This window comes from Brachycentrus maculatus, unplaced genomic scaffold, assembly GCF_059751285.1.
Source record: "Brachycentrus maculatus isolate JH-2025_06_01 unplaced genomic scaffold, ASM5975128v1 h1tg000031l, whole genome shotgun sequence".
NCBI lineage: Eukaryota > Metazoa > Arthropoda > Insecta > Trichoptera > Brachycentridae > Brachycentrus > Brachycentrus maculatus.
The window spans coordinates 1,763,166-1,780,932 of NW_028280785.1; the positions used below are offsets into that span (position 1 = coordinate 1,763,166).

General features: G+C 31.3%; 4 protein-coding genes across 4 annotated transcripts; 2 read left to right on the forward strand and 2 right to left on the reverse strand.

The window, feature by feature from the left end:
* The first annotated feature begins 72 nt into the window (after positions 1 to 72).
* Positions 73 to 14,452, forward strand: LOC148312862 (putative RNA/DNA demethylase ALKBH6). The gene is made up of 3 exons (XM_088272506.1): positions 73 to 255; positions 4,068 to 4,116; positions 13,719 to 14,452. Exons 2-3 carry the CDS (start codon positions 4,072 to 4,074, stop codon positions 14,355 to 14,357), a joined length of 684 nt encoding a protein of 227 aa, XP_088128632.1. The 5' UTR covers positions 73 to 255; positions 4,068 to 4,071; the 3' UTR covers positions 14,358 to 14,452.
* Positions 249 to 3,155, forward strand: LOC148312863 (transmembrane protein 267). Its single transcript, XM_088272532.1, has 2 exons — positions 249 to 647; positions 1,565 to 3,155. The coding sequence occupies exons 1-2, from the start codon at positions 375 to 377 to the stop codon at positions 1,904 to 1,906; spliced, it is 615 nt and encodes a 204-aa protein (XP_088128658.1). The 5' UTR covers positions 249 to 374; the 3' UTR covers positions 1,907 to 3,155.
* On the reverse strand, positions 6,005 to 11,820 carry LOC148312864 (uncharacterized). Its single transcript, XM_088272579.1, has 9 exons — positions 11,762 to 11,820; positions 11,233 to 11,400; positions 9,735 to 10,993; positions 9,515 to 9,661; positions 9,189 to 9,405; positions 8,076 to 8,371; positions 7,440 to 7,550; positions 7,294 to 7,363; positions 6,005 to 6,933 (listed from the first exon to the last, which is right to left on the reverse strand). The coding sequence occupies exons 1-9, from the start codon at positions 11,799 to 11,801 to the stop codon at positions 6,005 to 6,007; spliced, it is 3,237 nt and encodes a 1,078-aa protein (XP_088128705.1). The 5' UTR covers positions 11,802 to 11,820.
* On the reverse strand, positions 14,450 to 17,498 carry thoc7 (THO complex subunit 7). Its single transcript, XM_088272519.1, has 3 exons — positions 17,389 to 17,498; positions 17,116 to 17,239; positions 14,450 to 16,314 (listed from the first exon to the last, which is right to left on the reverse strand). The coding sequence occupies exons 1-3, from the start codon at positions 17,396 to 17,398 to the stop codon at positions 15,810 to 15,812; spliced, it is 639 nt and encodes a 212-aa protein (XP_088128645.1). The 5' UTR covers positions 17,399 to 17,498; the 3' UTR covers positions 14,450 to 15,809.
* Positions 17,499 to 17,767: the final 269 nt, after the last annotated feature.

The window sequence follows — 17,767 nt, forward strand, 5'->3', positions numbered from 1 at the left end:
TTGCGGTCTCACGCAGCTACCGCAGGCCAAAAACATACTCTGCAATCTTTGCTTCTAGTAAATAATCTTTGGTTTACTCCTGTCACTGTCAAATTGGTGTTTTTATTTGATTTTTTATTATTGTAAAATCATTTTATGTCGGAACGAAATTGATCATTTTATTATTATTTTTCTTGCCAAATTATTTTACTTCTCCAAAAAATTTTAAAATAATTTTGGCAGAATAAATTTCGGATAAAGTGTGAAAATAAAAAGGTACGAACACAATATTACATTATAGGTTATAATTCGCATATATCTTGAAACCGGCGTATAATTTAGACGTGATAACATAGTCATGTTTTTATAGGAACACATTTAGTTTTCCTTTGAACATGATAAACTTTATTCTAACTGTATTCATTTGTTTGACTGCTATCTTGGGAGATAGTTTGGTAAAAAGTATTGAAAATAATAACCTTTTAAAAGCCGTGATCGATAACGGAACTCACTCATTGATTGGCGGGTTGACATGGGCTATTGTTTGTTTCCAAAAGAAGAGTGTTCCTCCACCGAGTGAAATAATTTGGCAAGTTTTATTGTGCACTGTGATAGCTTCGTTGATTGATGTGGACCATTTCATAGCAGCTAAATCCTTGAAGTTGGAGGTAAATATAATTTAAAATTAGTATTTTTTAAAAATATGTAAGACAAAGTCCATCTAGCTTAAAAATGTATTATTTCAATCTTAATTTCTTCAATACTGCAGCAATATGAACACTTTAATCTTCTTCTTCAAACCCTTATCCGTACCCGATGGTGCAAAGGCCACTGCATCATATTGACGCGGTTTTATCTTGATCGTTACTTACATGAAGGCAAGGTGATCAACCCTCCGCTTCAGGTTCCAGTCCAGGGTAATATTAGAGTGAAAAAATCACTTTTATTTTTTTAACCCCCCCTGGGAATCGAACCCGCAACCTCCAGTTCGGTAGCGCAGCGTGCTGACCATTACACTACGGAGGTGGACAGTACACTTTAATTGTACACCATTATCCAGTTGTATCTTTTTGGATGATAGTAATTATAATCGAAACTTTTATAATACCATTTGTTCCTCAAGAGCCGCATTCAAATAATTTATATACAAGTTACACAACTGCGGGTATGTGACCTCGAGTGCCCTACCCATAGCAATGGCTTATTTTTCAACACTAATTTATACCAAACATTATCTACTTAATAAAAACAAAAAATGTCAGCGGTAAGGAGAGCTTGGGTAGAAATCTCAAGTGACTAATTTTATATTTATTTTTCGTTACGGTTAAAGGAATCAGAAGTGGTCAATAATTCCAAACATTTTTAATAACCGACTTTTTAATAAATAATTTACTTGTGTGTTTCTTATACTTAAATTATGATAAGGTATATAGTGATTTAATAAAAAAAAGTTATTTTGTGAATTAAAAAAATTAATATTCAATCAAAATGCCTGGCAATCTTGGAAAAAAAATTGAAATCAAATGTTTCGTATGCTGTAGAATTGTTTTACATTTTAATGAATAAGTTTTATTTTTTATTCTAGGATATTCATCTGCTGACAGATCGCCCATTCTTACATTGTACAACATTGGCCATTGGAATTGCATTTACTTTTGTGGGACTATCATACCTCTGTACATCAAACGTTCTTCATTTCCTCGGGTGGATAATACTTGCAGCATTTATAAGCCACCATACGAGAGATGCAACAAGAAGAGGCTATTGGCTTTGTCCATTCGGCTCCACACCTCCTATACACTATTGGCTTTATATTTTTATTACGGCGTGTCTACCGTATGTGATTTTTTCTCTGTTATCGATAACTAAACCAGATAAGGGCTATCGGAAAATCGTAAATGTAGGGGATTCATTCTCTATGGTGTAAATGATAGATTTTTCTCAATGTGGGTAGGTAATATCACCCCGAATTGGAGTTGTTGGGATCTAGAGGAGATTTTTAATTGTAGGGGGCTGAATTCATTATTATTTTGTTTGTATTCTACTTCTAGTACAATAATTCAGTACATTCCAACCAAAAATGTATTGTATAAATAATTATTAATTATTAATTATAATTATTAATTATTGTAATTTCTTTATAATATGAGCACTTTTCATATTATAAAGAAATTTAAAAAAATATAGCCAAATGTAGCAAGTATCAAAAGCTTTAGAGCAACTCCCATTTGTTGGGAATAAAATTTTCTTTTACCGATTTTTTTTATATTTTTAATCGTATAATATTGAATCATATTAAAATAACTGGTTTAATAAAATGATTACCTAATTATGTACATATCTCTACATAAATTATTGACATATCTCTAGAGCTAGCCATTCTAATACTGATGAATTATCACTAAATTTACAAGGACACCAAACCGAAAAAATTGGGAACCTATGATTTTCAAACTGGGTGGAAGACCTTTTGCAAAATGAGAAATTTTGTCCAAAAAAAATCATACATTAGAAGAGTTTTGAAGGTTGCAGAATATTGAAAACCATTAGTGTAAATAACTTCAAATATTGGTATTAATTTTTGCCAATTATAAAACAAACATTCACATGTGCCAGTTTAACCTGTTAACCGGGCGGTCCGCTGTCTAATTACGCAACTTGTAACAGGCGCAAATACTGATTCACTCCGTGTCTTAAATTCATGTCGAGACATGTATGGATGACTAATACCTTTGTTGTTTGATAAATATACATCCATGTATATAATATAATAAACATATGTTCAAGGACGTATTCATATGTACTACCTGTACCCGATATTGTTTACGTTTGACGTATTTATGCGTCCCGCCCGGTTAACAGGTTAAAAGAAATCTATACTGATGATATATTTTTCTATAATTTGTCTATATTATTTACTGTACTGTTAATGCAATGTATAGAATAAATTATTTTTAATTAAATGTTACAGATTTTTATTTATTTAACTCATACAAAATTCAACATGTGATATATTCAATAGCATTTACAGAAAATTATTTTAGAAAGATTAACATTTTGCATGTTTTTTTTCTGTTGTGATTTTAAATTCAATGAGATCAAAAATTTCCTTTAACTAAATAAGTTTATTTAATGATATTTATTATATTTTATTATTGCTTAAGAGTTCTAGATGATTCATAACAATTACTGTACATTACAAAATGTTATAATTAAAAACATCTTTACGTAATTCATTTATGAGTACAAATAAAATTATATCATTATATTATACTGTTTACCACCATTGAAATTATTTTAGGCATGTATTGTAAATATTTATATCTAAATAATGAAATAAAACAAGTTTTTAACATTTAAAAGCATTTTTATTGTAAACACATAATAAATATCTATAAAGCATTAAAATCCAGTTAACGACTTGTATGTAATATATGTATTTATATATGTATTATGTATACATATATGTAATATATAAATATTATTTGTAGTTAATAAGGGTTTTGAAGGAAAAGACATCAAGGAAGCTCTATTACATAAGAGTACTATAAACATCTTAAAATCAATACTGTCATATTTTAAAATGATGAGATAAATATAGAATTTTACTGTTCATTTTTATTTTCTTCAGCAATGATTATATTTGCTATTTTACTAAATGAAAGGCACTCTAATAAGTTTATTTGAGTACTTATGTTAAATGCAATGGAGATTTATTTTATATCATTGTTTTAATAGTATTAACACATTGTTTATGGCTTCCGCACATTTCTACGTTTCGGAAACCTTATGTTGCGGCATTGTGCACATTTTGTGCATTTCGGTTTCCTTCAACACCACGTCTAATTTCTTGAGATGTTTGCTTTGCTGTGTAGCGGATAGGTGTCGCTACAATACAAAAATATTATCGATTCTTTTCTGTCATCATTCTTTCAATGCGATCTAGAATTATATTTCTTTAACAAACTTCACCGTAAACGAGTTTAACTTTCACAATGAATCCAGGATCAAGTATTAAATGGAGAGTGATTTCTTATGTGCTAATTAAAATATTCAATTTACAAATTATATATTTCAACTGTTTTCAGATCAATGGAAGATTTTCTTAAGGATATGGAGAAGTTTAGACTCAGTAATGTGAGTATATGAAAAGGACATTTTAGTTTACTTAAATATTAATAATAATAACCATATCCGCTCCCTAGGTGGAGCATATGGAGTCCACAAACTGTCTCCAGGCTTTTCTGTCGGCTGCCAGCTCCCTTGCATCCTCCCAAGTCAGATCCGCGTCGCGAAGTTCTGACGAGAACTGCCGACGAATTGTCAGGAGTGGTCGTCCTGGGCGGCGCGAACCTGATGCCTTGTAAAAGAGGCAAGCTTGATTAAGGCTCTCAGGAGGCATGCGGAGTACATGGCCAAGCCAACTGAATCGCCTTTTTTTGACGACAGTTGTGACCAAGATTTGCTGCGTCCTACGCCTTATCTCTTCATTCCTCACAAAGTCAAACCACCGCACGCCTAAGATTCTCCGCAAACACCTGTTCTTCAAGCTTAGTACACGGCTGCTCTGGGCCCTTGTAAGGTGCCATGTTTCACAGCCGTATAAGAGAACAGGAGCAATGCAGGCATTGTATAGGCGGCATTTGGTTTTCACCGAGTATAAATCCGATCTCCAGACAGCCTTCATACTGTTAAATGCGGACCCAGCGAGTCCTAATCGCACTCCCAGTTCCTTTTGAAGGCTGCCATTTTCAGTCGCGTACACTCCCAAGTACTTGAAACTCTCGACCCTTTCGATGCGCTGGTTACTCAACGTCAAGGGTTGTTGGGCATCTAGGCATGAGCTGTTGCACAACACATGGGTTTTTGCAACATTTATTGTAAGCCCCATGTGCGTAGAGTACCTATTTACCCTGTCGACGATCAATTGAAGACCCTCGACGGAGTCATCAATTAAAACAGCATCATCTGCGTACTCTAGGTCGCAGAGTTTCCGGGAGGGGGTGATGGATATACCTCGGTCAGATGGTAATGACTTTCGAAGAATGAAATCCATGAGGATGATGAAGAGAAACGGTGCAAGGACGCAGCCTTGTCTTACTTAAATATTAATAAACTATAATCAAATGTGATAACAATGAAATAGACTACATAAATGAGATATCCAATAATCTCTTTGTAAATAAATATCCGCCTATTTTCTGTATGAGTTAAAAATATATGTATTATAAAATGTATGATAAAAAATTATCTATATAGTATGTAGGTATATAATTTACTAATGTAAAATATTGGCACAAAAGCAATTATGTATTGAATATTTAAGACTACATGCTATTCTCTGCTGAAAATAATGTTTAAACCCCACTAAGGAAAGTAATACAATATTTATATATTACCTGAAAAAATGTATGTATTTAAAATACAAATTTTCAGGACAAAGATTGTCACCAAGTTTTATCTCGGCAATCATCAGGAATTTTATTGACAGCTTATATATTTATACTGGTGCATAGCTAGGAGACCCAGTAAATTGCTTTTCCCAAGACCTACAACACTATTAAAAAAGCTCTGCTGTAATACACCTATTATTAAAATATTGTAGTAAATCATCAAATATATAATACTCTTCTAATACTTATTTGCACCCAATGGTGCATAGGGCACTGCATCGTATCGACGATGTATCTTTTTGATCATTAACTACATGAAGGCAAGGTGATCAGTCCTACATATCAGGTACCAGCCCAGGATGATATTAAATAAATATGAGTGAAAATCACTCATATTTATTACTATTTATTTTGATGAACTCGAAACCTCCAGCATAGTAACCAAATGTACTTACCACTAAACTACGGAGGCGGATATGATATATTATAAACAACTTTTATATTATGCTACAATACTGCATATAAATTTAAATAAATAAAGAATAAACATTTACTATGTTTTTATATTTTTAGAAACTTAATCACCTTTTTAGTTTCTTAACAAATTCTTGAAACAATTCGGTTATTTTAGTTTATATTAATGTACTTTTTCCATCAGTACTTTTAGTCTCTATCTTTTTAACTGTCTCTACATTTTCCACAATATTATTTTTAGATACAGCTGTCGTTGTTTCTCCAGTTTTGTTTAACACATTGTCTTTATTTGTGTCCGAAAAGAGGCTACTATGGTGCTGTATGGGAACTTGGATTTGCTTGGTGTCTTCGCAGTACTCGTAATCATTGTTACCATCTTGGCTGTACAGACTGTGTTTCCGACTTCGCTGTGTGATATGATCACTTTTTTGAGAAGGGGGCCTACTCTTAGATGAAACAGTGTCTTTTTTAACGGGTACTGGTGTCGACTGCTTCTTTTTAGCATCTGTAGTAATTTCTTTGGCTGAAATCGGGGCATCTCGATGCGAGTCTAAGTGTTCTGCGACCTTACGTATTTTAATATCTTGCGACGTGACTAAATCCTTTTTAGACAAATTGTCATTTTCATCACGTTTTCTATTTCCATTTTGTATTGTTTCAGAAACTGTTTCTGGTATTATCTTGTAATTGGATTGGTCGTCTATTATATTGTCCAGTGCTTCCTTAAGTAACACGTAATTTGACGATAATAAACTGTCTGTATCTTTGTCGCGTTTCTTTTTGTTCTTTTTTTCTTTTCCTTTAGGTTCTGCTTTCTTACCTTTGGATTCATCCGTGTTTTTTTGTTGATCAGTTTGTGAGACTTGCGATTTAGTTTCATCTGGTTTTTCGACTTTTTTGATGATTTCCTCTTTTTCATCTATATTATTAGCATTATCTAGTTTTGAATTGGTGGGATGTGTGATGTTCGAGTTTCCCTCATCAATGTTTTTATTATCAGAACCTTTTCCTACTGGAAACTCTTCGTGCAATTTATTACTTTCTTTTGCCAACAAGGTAGTTCCCAGTGCTTTTTTTGTGTAGGACTCTGAAATTGTTTTAAATAATGTAATTTTTTTTGGATTTTATCCACATGATGAGCAGATAGTTTGGTACTTTATTACAATATTTTGGGAAGGTAAGGTTCATTAAATGTGGAATACTTTGTGCTACATTTTATTTATAGTAAGTAGTTTTGAGCATGTCCACAAAGCGTTTGCATTGCTTTCCTAAAAAATATAGCAACATAAATGCTAATTTATGCTAGCCTTACTACTATCTTCTTGAAATGTAATGTAAATTATAATTGTATCTGATTTGCTGTTAAAGATTCTAAAAGAGTCATTAAATAAAAAAAAAACTATGAAACGACATTATGAATCAATAAGTCAATATTAATATCACATACCAGATTGCGCATTTGTTACGCCTGGTTCGCCGACCTCCACTTCTTCCTCTAATTCATCGATTTCTGCTTCCTGCAATACATATACCAACATATAAAATAAAATAACAGATTGCTTAAAATATTCACACCTATAATTTGTAACTCACAATATTGTTCAAAAATGATTCCTCTGCATCATCCAGATAGTTGTGTGCTTTGGGTTGTTCTATAGCAGATTTCAGTGTTTCCAACTGCAACTTGATTCTCTTATTTGATATCTGAAATGCAAAATAAATTTTATAATTTGTTACTGCAGCAGGTAGTCAAAAAAGTGTATCAAATAAATGGGCTAAAATATTGGATGCGGTACACAAAATAAAAACCAAAATGATAATTCAAAATTATGAATATTTTCCTGGTAATCTACCAAACCATAAAAAATTAGGTTATTTAACTAGCAATAAATTTAATGAATGAAACATGATGCCGAATGTGAGGTTGCTGATCTACAAGAATGATCATGAAGGTGCGTATTTGCCAACCATTAGCTACGAATTGACTACACATTAACAGAGCATTCTACCATGGTATATGTACCAAGTTGTATAATTTACAGTTAACACAATTTCACAGACAGGTGCTCAATTAACCAAAAAGGTATCAAAATGATATTACACATATAAATAAAGGTTATAAATGGGAAATATTATGGCAAACTTTGATGAAATCCTCCAGGTGCATATAAAACTTCAAATCTTGAAAATTTGTCAAAAAAAAAAATGCAAAACCTTCCATTAACTTACACGAATAGCTTCGTTCAAAATTTTAATGGTATCCATCTTATTAGCTTCTTTGTGGAACTTGTCACTTGCCATCAAGATGTACAAAAGTCTGGCTGCGTACGGAACTATTTTCTTTTCCTTGGATTGCAAAAGTTCAGCCAATAAACCAAGTAACTCCGCTGACATCGGTTCCATTAATTTTCTACCTTGACCATTGACACACAAGTTTATGAGTAATCCCAGACTGTGGAGCAGACGATACGCCGATATGGTCTCTCTGTTTTCCAATACATTAAATAATATCTTCTCTGATACACCTGGAATATAATTATGCACAATTAAGATGAGTAAAAAATGACTCAGCAAAATAAACTTTAACAAAATATATAATCTTAAGTATAAAGTTAAAAAACTATGTGTTTATTTGATTGTTAGTCTGAGTAGCAACTCTCAAACGGTGTGTTCTAGTATTGTAAAATTTGAATAGGTTTTTCAACAGAGACAATTAAGTCCCATAATAAAATGTCTGAGGTAATACACGAAAAGAAAGATAACATGTTAATTAATTACACAGTACAGATAGCTTAAACTTTATTTCTATTCATAATTTTCTTTTTCATTATCTGTTATTCTTTGCAGTATGGGTCGATAACCGGTTTGAAAATTCTAAAGTCATTAGAAATGAAAACCTTGAAGTAGGCTATTAAAGTTATCTACACTATGAAGTTAAAGCATTATTTTTCCTTTGGATATAACCACCTGGGCATAAAAAAGCAATGACTTTATTGAGATATCTATATTGTAGTATCATGATAACGACCCCTGGATGGCTTAATCCAGTATTTTTATATGAAGAATGGGACATACTCAAAATATTATAAACAAAAGTGTTTTCAGCGTAAAGTTATAAAGCTAATCTTAAAATAAAAACGATTTCATCATTATCTCATTTGAGATATTCAAGCCCTTTCTTGTCATCATTATTTATCTCATCCGAGATATTTAATCTCCTTTTCTGTCACCACAATGCAAATACATACAGAATGTTTTTATTTTATTGTAATCCTATTCCAATTTTTTATTGTTGTTGCTTTTGTTTCAGTCAATCAACTACTTTAAAAAATATATTGTTACCTGCATTAATCAAAGCCATCTGCTGATTTTGTCTTGTGCTCAATTTGTGAAACGTTGCCACCAACATGTCTTTACAAATCATTTCTGAAGAGACTCGCATGGAATACTTCTCAAAAAAATATTTTTCTAGACTTTGTAATGTTTTCAGATTACTTGTCAGGTAATCTCGGCCCTTCCATGTAGAACTCATTGTATTTAAAAACTTAAGGAGATTTTGCTGTAGACATTAAATATTACATGCTTATTACTGGTAATATTCTAAAACACTTTTGACTCATCCAAGTTTAAAATCAAGGCTTTTAACAGCATTAATATTAAATTATTACCTGTAAAATAAGATCCCAACCATTTATAATTTCTCGTGGCATTAAAATATCCAATAATGTTTCACTGCAGTTCAGATCCAATATATCATTGTTTATGTACGAAGCTAGCAGGGTAGACCTTTCTTTGGCCAGTGTATGTATTAAATTCTAAAATGATAAATTTTACAATTATAAACAAAAATTCATAGTGTTCCTTGATTAGTATTTGTTTTCTACTCACCAATCTTAGTGATTGTAAAATTTGCGAACGCTCTTTTACAGATCCTTCGATCAAGTTATTTTTAATACTGATAAAGTCATTCTTGATCACTTCAAATGTTTCATCATTTAATTTTGGTGACTCCACTTTGTAAGAATTAAGCAAAGCTATTTTAGTAGGCTGTTCTGTAGGCTGTCCAAAATTTTCCCCATTTTGACGATACGATAAGTTTTCCCGAATAGGATGTAAACCACCAGATTGTTCCCTTAATCCCGTGGATAAACTTTGTAGTTTCGCTATTGTAACTGATATTTTTTCTGTCGGAGTGTTAAATATAACTCCTTTGTTTGTGTTATCTATTTGATACGTATTAGACCCTCTGAAATTAGGACTGAATTGTTTTTTTATGATAATGCATGTTTCAACTGGATTTTCATGATCATCATTTTGTGGATAAGCCGAGTTGTGAGATGTACTACCTCTTCTTTCTTGTGGTATTCCTCCTTCAGGCATAATCTTTATGGATAGTTCAGTGTTATTGTCTGGAGCTTTTCTATTTTTTTGCTGAAAGATAATTTCGTAGGGCCAATTTGAGGGATTTTCTTCATTCGGATCTTGTTCAGCTTCACTCTGATCTAGATTTAAGTTCATTGTTTTCGGTGAGAAAACATTATCAGAATCTTCGTTGACTGAGTTATCATGATTATCTAAAGTATAATCTCTGTGTGTTGAATAATCGGTATCACTTTCCGGGTGTTTGACAGTATAAGAGTTTTCTGTGAGAGTTGTTTGATTATCGTAATTGGGGTGAATTATATGTGATTCCTTTTCAATGAAAGCTGAGCTTTCTTCACCACTCATACGAGATGATAAACATTCATTCTGAAAGTACGGAGATGGTGATGGACACCTCGATATATTAATAGGAGTAGAACATTGTATTTGATCACCAGTTTCTTTACAATCATTTGGATTCAGTAAAATCTCAAAGCTAGGCTCTTTGTAAATCAAAGGCACGGTGTATTTTTTATGTTGTATCGGAATAGATTCAGATCCAGATGTAACATTTTTTGTACATGTTATTCCCGGCTCTGAAAAAGGTGTATCTGCACATGAATCTGTATTTGCATTATGTTTCATTTGCGTTTCTTTGTTAAAAGAAAATGGAGGTTTATGACTTTTCCCAGAACATGTGGTTACTTGTTCAGAGTCACTTTGAATTTGGAAACTGGGATATATTTTTCTTCTTACCTCCCCCGTATCTGTTGTGTCTTCCGAAACTATAAAATAATATAAAATGTTCAATTTACTACACATATAAATAAAACCGATTATTTCTCTCGTAAGTTACAAATTTCTCTTTTGATAGCTCATAAATTTCATAAAATTTAAGATTTTTATAGATTTTCAAGATATGTTTTTAAAAAAGAGATACCGAAGTCTGGGCATTTAAGTGTTATATCCAATATTATGCTTAAACATATTTATAATTCATTTAAGTTAATCAGAAATTATTTACCTGACGTATTGTAGATCTTTCTAAAATTTGCATTTTTGGGTGGCTTTTTAATATTAAGTGTAAAGAGTTCTGGATAGATTTCCATGCAATTGTTTAACGTTTCTTCCAACTCAAATGGATTTCCACGTACCGTATTCTCCAATGCCTCTGTTAGCGCACTGGTAACACCTTCATCAATTTAACATATAAAATAAAACAGTCGTAACATGTAAAATGCAGTAAGTCCCTGCTTAATGCCGTTTCAGTATCACAGGGTAGTATTGGTATTCTACAAAATCACACGCGATTTTATTGCTTTAATTCTCACATGCAGTCTTGTGATGCATTTCATTTCATTACAGTATGTGTTAAGATGTAGGTACATATCTACGTGTAAGATTATCTCATTTAGCGGCGCTAGAAATTATTAGAATTTATCTCCCGCGTTGACCAGGGACTTACTGTATGATTAATTCCTTAATTAAGAAAATAATAATCAAGCAAAATATGTCAAACACTTTGACCACACTATATACAAGTTGAATCTTACCAAGAAGTCTCCTGTGATTGTTTTCTAATTTCCTTAACATATTTTGCAATTGTGTACTGTGTGAGTCTTCATCATTGCTACCTTGAATATGTGCATAATTATTCATGGTAGGATCCTTCCTTTTATTTTTATCTAGGGGTAAGAAAAATAATCTTTCATTCGCAAACTAATTTTTGTATCACAAATAAATGTAAATTAAATCATAAATTTATTAAAAACTTCTATGAGCAGCCCTCAAATTTTATTTAATATTAATTATATTTAAATCTAAAGAAAACAATTGTTTTTTACCACTTGAGTTTTATTATAGACTAATGTTTCAGAAGTTAAACTTCCATCATTCAGGTCTGTATAGTAACTAAAATATAAAATATAAAATTGTTCTATAAATAAGGAGAGGGGAAAGTTATTTATGGAACAATTTTATATTTTAGTTATTATACAGACCTGAATGATGGAAGTTTAACTTCTGAAACATGTAGTCTATAATAAAACTCAAGTGGTAAAAAACAAGTGTTTTCTTTAATCATTGTAACATGTTTTGCTACAAAGTTAATGCCGAAACAATAAATAAAATATTTAAATCTAATGACCTTTGTTGACTGATATCTATATAATGGCTCTTGCAACATCATTGAACTGGTAGAAATTTCAGCATTGTCAAATATATATTTTTTTCTCACTGATTCTGCATTTAATAGTTCCTAATAGGACACGAGTTTACACTTAGGAGTAACTGCACTATGCGCATTGACTCCAACACTCAAATTATTTATAGGTAGAGACATCTATTTATGGATAGGGTTGTACATAGATAATCAAGATATGGTAATTTGCTAATTGATACTGGTAACATATGGTATGGTATGCAATGGTAATTTATGAATATTATAAAAATAATTTTACAATTGTGTTTTCATATTATTACATTTTACTTTACCAAGCTGTAATGAAGTGATTTCAAAGATTTTTTTCTTGTTACGCACACTTATTATTAAATATTTTTCATAAAAATCTTAAACTTGGGTACTCTGTTTCAAAGATATTGGAATGCTTTTTATTAAATTTTATATTTTCTTCATGATTCATTAATCATTTCTTCATAATTTTATGGTTTCAATGAAAATTTCTTAGTTGTTTATTACTGTGAACAAATTTTGATTTATCATTTTGTAAATTTTATTTTTACTTTTATTTTAAAATACATACTCTGTGAGTATATATTTTAAAATAAAAAATAAAAATAAAATTTACAAAATGATAAATCAAAAGTTATTCACAGTAATAAACGACTAAGAAATTTTCATTGAAACCATAAAATTATGAAGAATATAATTAATACTATTCTGACATATTTTATTAAATAAAATAATTCATCTAGTCATTATTCAGTCTCTTCAATATCATACTTACCCATTTTAAGAAATGTTCTTTGAAGTTCTGATCTTTGATGATTGTTGGGAAGAGAGGTTGCCAAGGTAGCATGTTATCATAAAATCAATATAAGTTCTACCTCAAGAAACCAGCTGGTATTAAGAATATTGATTTTAAAATAATTACCTTCATACTTTGTACATATCATCAGGGTGTTTTTATAAGATTAGTTTTTGAATTTTTTTTTTTTGTTATACCAAATTTTACACAGTTTATGATATTAAAATTGTCAGTTTATTCGCATTGCTATTTTATTACAAAAGTGTTTACAGTTTCTTCTCATTTTTTATGTATTTATCAGAGATTGGCTTTTTTGAGAAATGTAAGGAAAATGTTAGACTCCGTATGTATATTATTACGAGAACAAGTATTATCCTATGCAGATTTTTATTGAAACTAAGCTTGAGATTACAATGTTACGAATCCAATTGCAATGACTATAAAATCAGACAATTCATTACATTTTATAAACCGAAATATCAATAAAATTAACATTTAGCTTATTGGAATATTTTTGTTTTAGGTTCCTGCAAAAATTTTCTACATCCCAGAATTTATCACTGAAAACGAAGAGGCTGCAATTATATTACAAGCAAATTCCGTACCAAAGCCAAAATGGACACAACTATTAAACCGAAGACTGCAAAACTGGGGTGGAATTCCACATCCCAAAGGGATGATTGCGGAGAAGATGCCTCCCTGGCTGCAAAACTACTTAAATAAAATTAATAACCTGCAACTAATGGGTGGGAAGGTTCCTAATCATGTGTTAGTCAATGAATACCGTTCCGGTCAGGGGATTATGCCACACGTAGATGGGGATTTATTTTATCCAACAATAACGACCATTTCTTGTGGTTCACATACAGTTTTGAATTTCAAAGAAAACACCGATGTTCAACCAGAGGAAATGGAAAAAGACTCATCGGTCTACTCTATATTGGTAGAACCCAGAAGTTTACTTGTGGTTCAAGAAGACATGTATGAAAAATATCTACATTTCATTGAAGACGCTTCTAAAGATATTATATCAAACAAAATTGTGAATCTAAATAATTGCCGCAGAGGGTATGAACTTGGTGATGTGTTAGAAAGACAGACTAGAATTTCATTGACTATTAGACATGTACCTAAAACATCTAAAATTAAAATAAAAATTTAATTTGAGGTTTATATATTTTTAAATGTCTCCATATTTATGTTCTAACAAAATAATGATACGTAAAATCAGAAGGGGTAATAAAATAAATTACAAAATCATGAATCCATTTTATTTTGAAGAAAGAAATTACAAAATTATGAATCCATTTTATTTTGAAGAAAGAAATTACAAAAATATACATCGCTCACTCCTTTCAACGTCATATGTCAAAAATTGACAATTTTCAGTTATGCATGTTTTCAGAATGCCCAGAAAATGTACTTTATCCCAGCAAAAGCGGCATATTGTTAACAATATTACCCGCTACAGGGCAGAAAGTGTTGTTTTTGCATTTTTAAGAAAAGGTATTTTTTAATTTTTTTTTTTTAAATATACTAAATATTTTTCAAATGGAGAAAAAACATTCAGGTTTTATCTAAAAAGATGTGTTGCACATTAAAAAATTCAATAAGTGGCTTGATATTTATTTTTAATATATTTCATTATATTCTTTAACTTTAAAAACGGTCTCCTAAAAAATCAAGTTTTTTTTTATTTTTTATATGACGTTGTTGAAATTACTGACGTTGTTGGGATATTGAGTGAGCGATATAGCAGTTCAGAATCCAATAAAAAAAGGTGATTTATTAATAATTTGACAAAAAAAAAAATAAACATACAAAAAAATCAAAACAATAGGGAATATAGGACATATAAATACTATCATTTTATCAATTCAAAGATTGTACCATTTATTGCATTAACAAAGTAAATTACATGTTGTCATTTAAGAAAGAAAACTTTTTTTCCATATTGCATTCCGTGTTGCAGAACATAAATCAAAACGCATACTTTGCCCGGTTCATTTCTCTATCGATCTTACATTGAAGAAAATGCCAATTACTTTTTAAGTTTCCATTGAAACAAATCTAATTTGTTTTAAAAAGAACATAAAAATTAATAGTGTGCAATTTTACCGGAGCACAGATAGTGCTCCATCGCAGATACACGGGTCTCTTATTATATTAATTATAAAACTGACAAAAACATAATGGAAAATCAAAAAATTATTACGGGCTTCAGGTATCGGTAATAATAACTCGTAATTAGGATGCAATCGGTTTATTTAACAGGTCGCTATGACAATACAAGGACAAGTGTGTGCAGTCTTCTTTGTGTCAATCTCATAAGGGTTGGGTCTAATAACATAAACATTCCCCGCGTACACCGCTGCCCTGCCCCTAGCGGCCGCTTGGGGTCATAGTTCAAGTTGCAAGAATTATTGCGTCGTAACATTTACAAATAAAATAATAAAAAATGTCCACAATTTTTAACTTCTTGCAGTTAAATCTAAAAACAATGCATTTATAAATATACTTTTTTATGTAAGAGCTACAGGTTTTTTTAAATTTTGCTGTATTGGACCCTGAAAGATGATACATTTTTATTGGTAAGGAATTTACGTTATATGAATTACGAAACTTCCATAGCTTCCATTTGGTTATTATCCATACTTCCATCGTCAATATCATCGAGAGATACATTCAACATTTCATCGGAATCTCCTTCGTCCAGTAATGCCTGTAGTTGATGAATTGAAGTAATCAAAACATGGAATTGTTTTCTTCTCAATTCTAGCCTTTTTTCTAACTGTTCCTTAGTAGCATCTAAACTTGCCAGTTCCTTTTTGCTCTTGTCCAATTTTTCTTCTGTTTCTTTTCTATCCGGCTGCTCACTAATTACTTTGGCTAGAACGTCATACTCTATTCGGTTCCTTCTAATTGTCTTGGTGTGCTTTAACTCGGCTTTGCTTGATTCTATATGCAACTTGGCAACGTCTATCCCCTTTTCGATGGTGTGTGATAGCTTTTCGTAATTTTCAAGCTCTGCTGCCATCATTTGAGAAGAGAGCTGTGATTTTGTCACTGCAAATTCACATTGCGCTAGCTGGGCCAACATTCTGTCGTGAATAGCTTTACTGAAAAATAAAATAAATATATGTATGTGATTACTATATCATGAGGCTACCAATGTACTTCTAACCCTTATCTAACCCTTGTGCATAGGGCACTGCATCGTATTGACGGAGTGTTCTTTTGATCATTACTTACATGGAGGTAAGGTGATCACTCCAACGCTTCAGGGACCAGTTCAAGGTAATATTAAATAAATATTTAAGTGTAAAATCACTTTTTTTATTAACATAAATTGAATACATTTATTTAAATTACAAATTTAAATATATTTAAAACAATTTTTTTGCAGAGACCCACCACACCTTGTGTGTCTTGTTGGTGGAGTTCTTTTTTAATACCTTTTTTTTAATTGTTTTTAACGATTTTAACCAAATATACACACAAAAAAGAGAGAAAAATTAAGAATATAAACATTTTACATATTTATTTTCAACCTCATATTTATTTCACACTCATATTTATTTTCACCCCCCCCTGGGAATCATACCCGGGACCTCCAGCACGGTAGCTAAACACGCGAACCAACACACCATGGAGGCGGATGAACAAGAAGTTAAAAGTAAACAATTTTAACTTGCGAATAAATTCATTTTGCTAATATTAAGATGTTTTCAAATCATCTGAAAATGGGACAACACAAATTCGTACCACATAGCACCTGCTCGCGTCACTTAATAAAACATCTTTGTTTTTATTGAAGTATTTCAGTGACAAACGGGTGAATTTGTGTCATCACTGATTCATTTAATATGATTTTTTTGACAATTCTAATATTTTCAATCTTACAGCGATGAAGTATTTACCTTTCTTCGGGTGATTGATCTGATGTGTTGCACCACTTAATAAGAGTCTTCAATAAAACATTTAGTCTTCTGTCATCTCCTGTACCATCCCCGTCTATCAGCAGTCGTCGTCTGATTACTTCTTCTGCAAAATAACAACGTGAGTATAGGAAAATCGAAAGTCAATCATATATATTTCATGTTACATGCAAATCGTCGAAAACTTAGCAAACTGAGCAAATATGAGTGCAAGTCTAAAATATTTACGAGAAATAAGACATAGGCAAGTCAAACCTTCAGACATTTCTACTAGAATTAAATAACTTTTTCAACGAGTATTCCACAATCAAATCTATACAAACTCGGCACCCGGCGTTGACATTGACAACAAATTACCACAGACTAACCAATTGAAATTACCAAAAAGTCATGGAAAGAGTTACGTACAAGGCTCGTGGCCTGACCACACACAGATATAAAAAAAACTTCACAAGTAGGTACTTTTTAAAATATACAATTTTTATTATTACTTTATTTGATTGTATATATTTATAAAGAATTACTTAAGTTTTGATTAAAAAAGTCAAGATTTTGTTACAGTTTTCTGTAGGATGATTTTTCCGAATAGAATTTTAGTGACAGATCATGCTTGAGTCGTATTGAACTGTATTTT

Excerpts from the sequence above, each read along its gene's own strand:
- thoc7 (XM_088272519.1), bottom strand. Across the intron at positions 16,315-17,115 it reads GATCAATCACCCGAAGAAAG|TAAAGCTATTCACGACAGAA; the intron begins GTAAATACTTCA and ends TTTATTTTTCAG.
- LOC148312863 (XM_088272532.1), top strand. The coding sequence starts at position 375 with ATGATAAACTTTATTCTAACTGTATTCATTTGTTTGACTGCTATCTTG. Across the intron at positions 648-1,564 it reads CTAAATCCTTGAAGTTGGAG|GATATTCATCTGCTGACAGA; the intron begins GTAAATATAATT and ends TTTTTATTCTAG.
- LOC148312864 (XM_088272579.1), bottom strand. The coding sequence starts at position 11,801 with ATGTTAAGGAAATTAGAAAACAATCACAGGAGACTTCTTG. Across the intron at positions 10,994-11,232 it reads AAAGATCTACAATACGTCAG|TTTCGGAAGACACAACAGAT; the intron begins GTAAATAATTTC and ends ATTATTTTATAG. Across the intron at positions 9,662-9,734 it reads TTTTACAATCACTAAGATTG|AATTTAATACATACACTGGC; the intron begins GTGAGTAGAAAA and ends TTATCATTTTAG.
- LOC148312862 (XM_088272506.1), top strand. The coding sequence starts at position 4,072 with ATGGAAGATTTTCTTAAGGATATGGAGAAGTTTAGACTCAGTAAT. Across the intron at positions 4,117-13,718 it reads AGAAGTTTAGACTCAGTAAT|GTTCCTGCAAAAATTTTCTA; the intron begins GTGAGTATATGA and ends TTTTTGTTTTAG.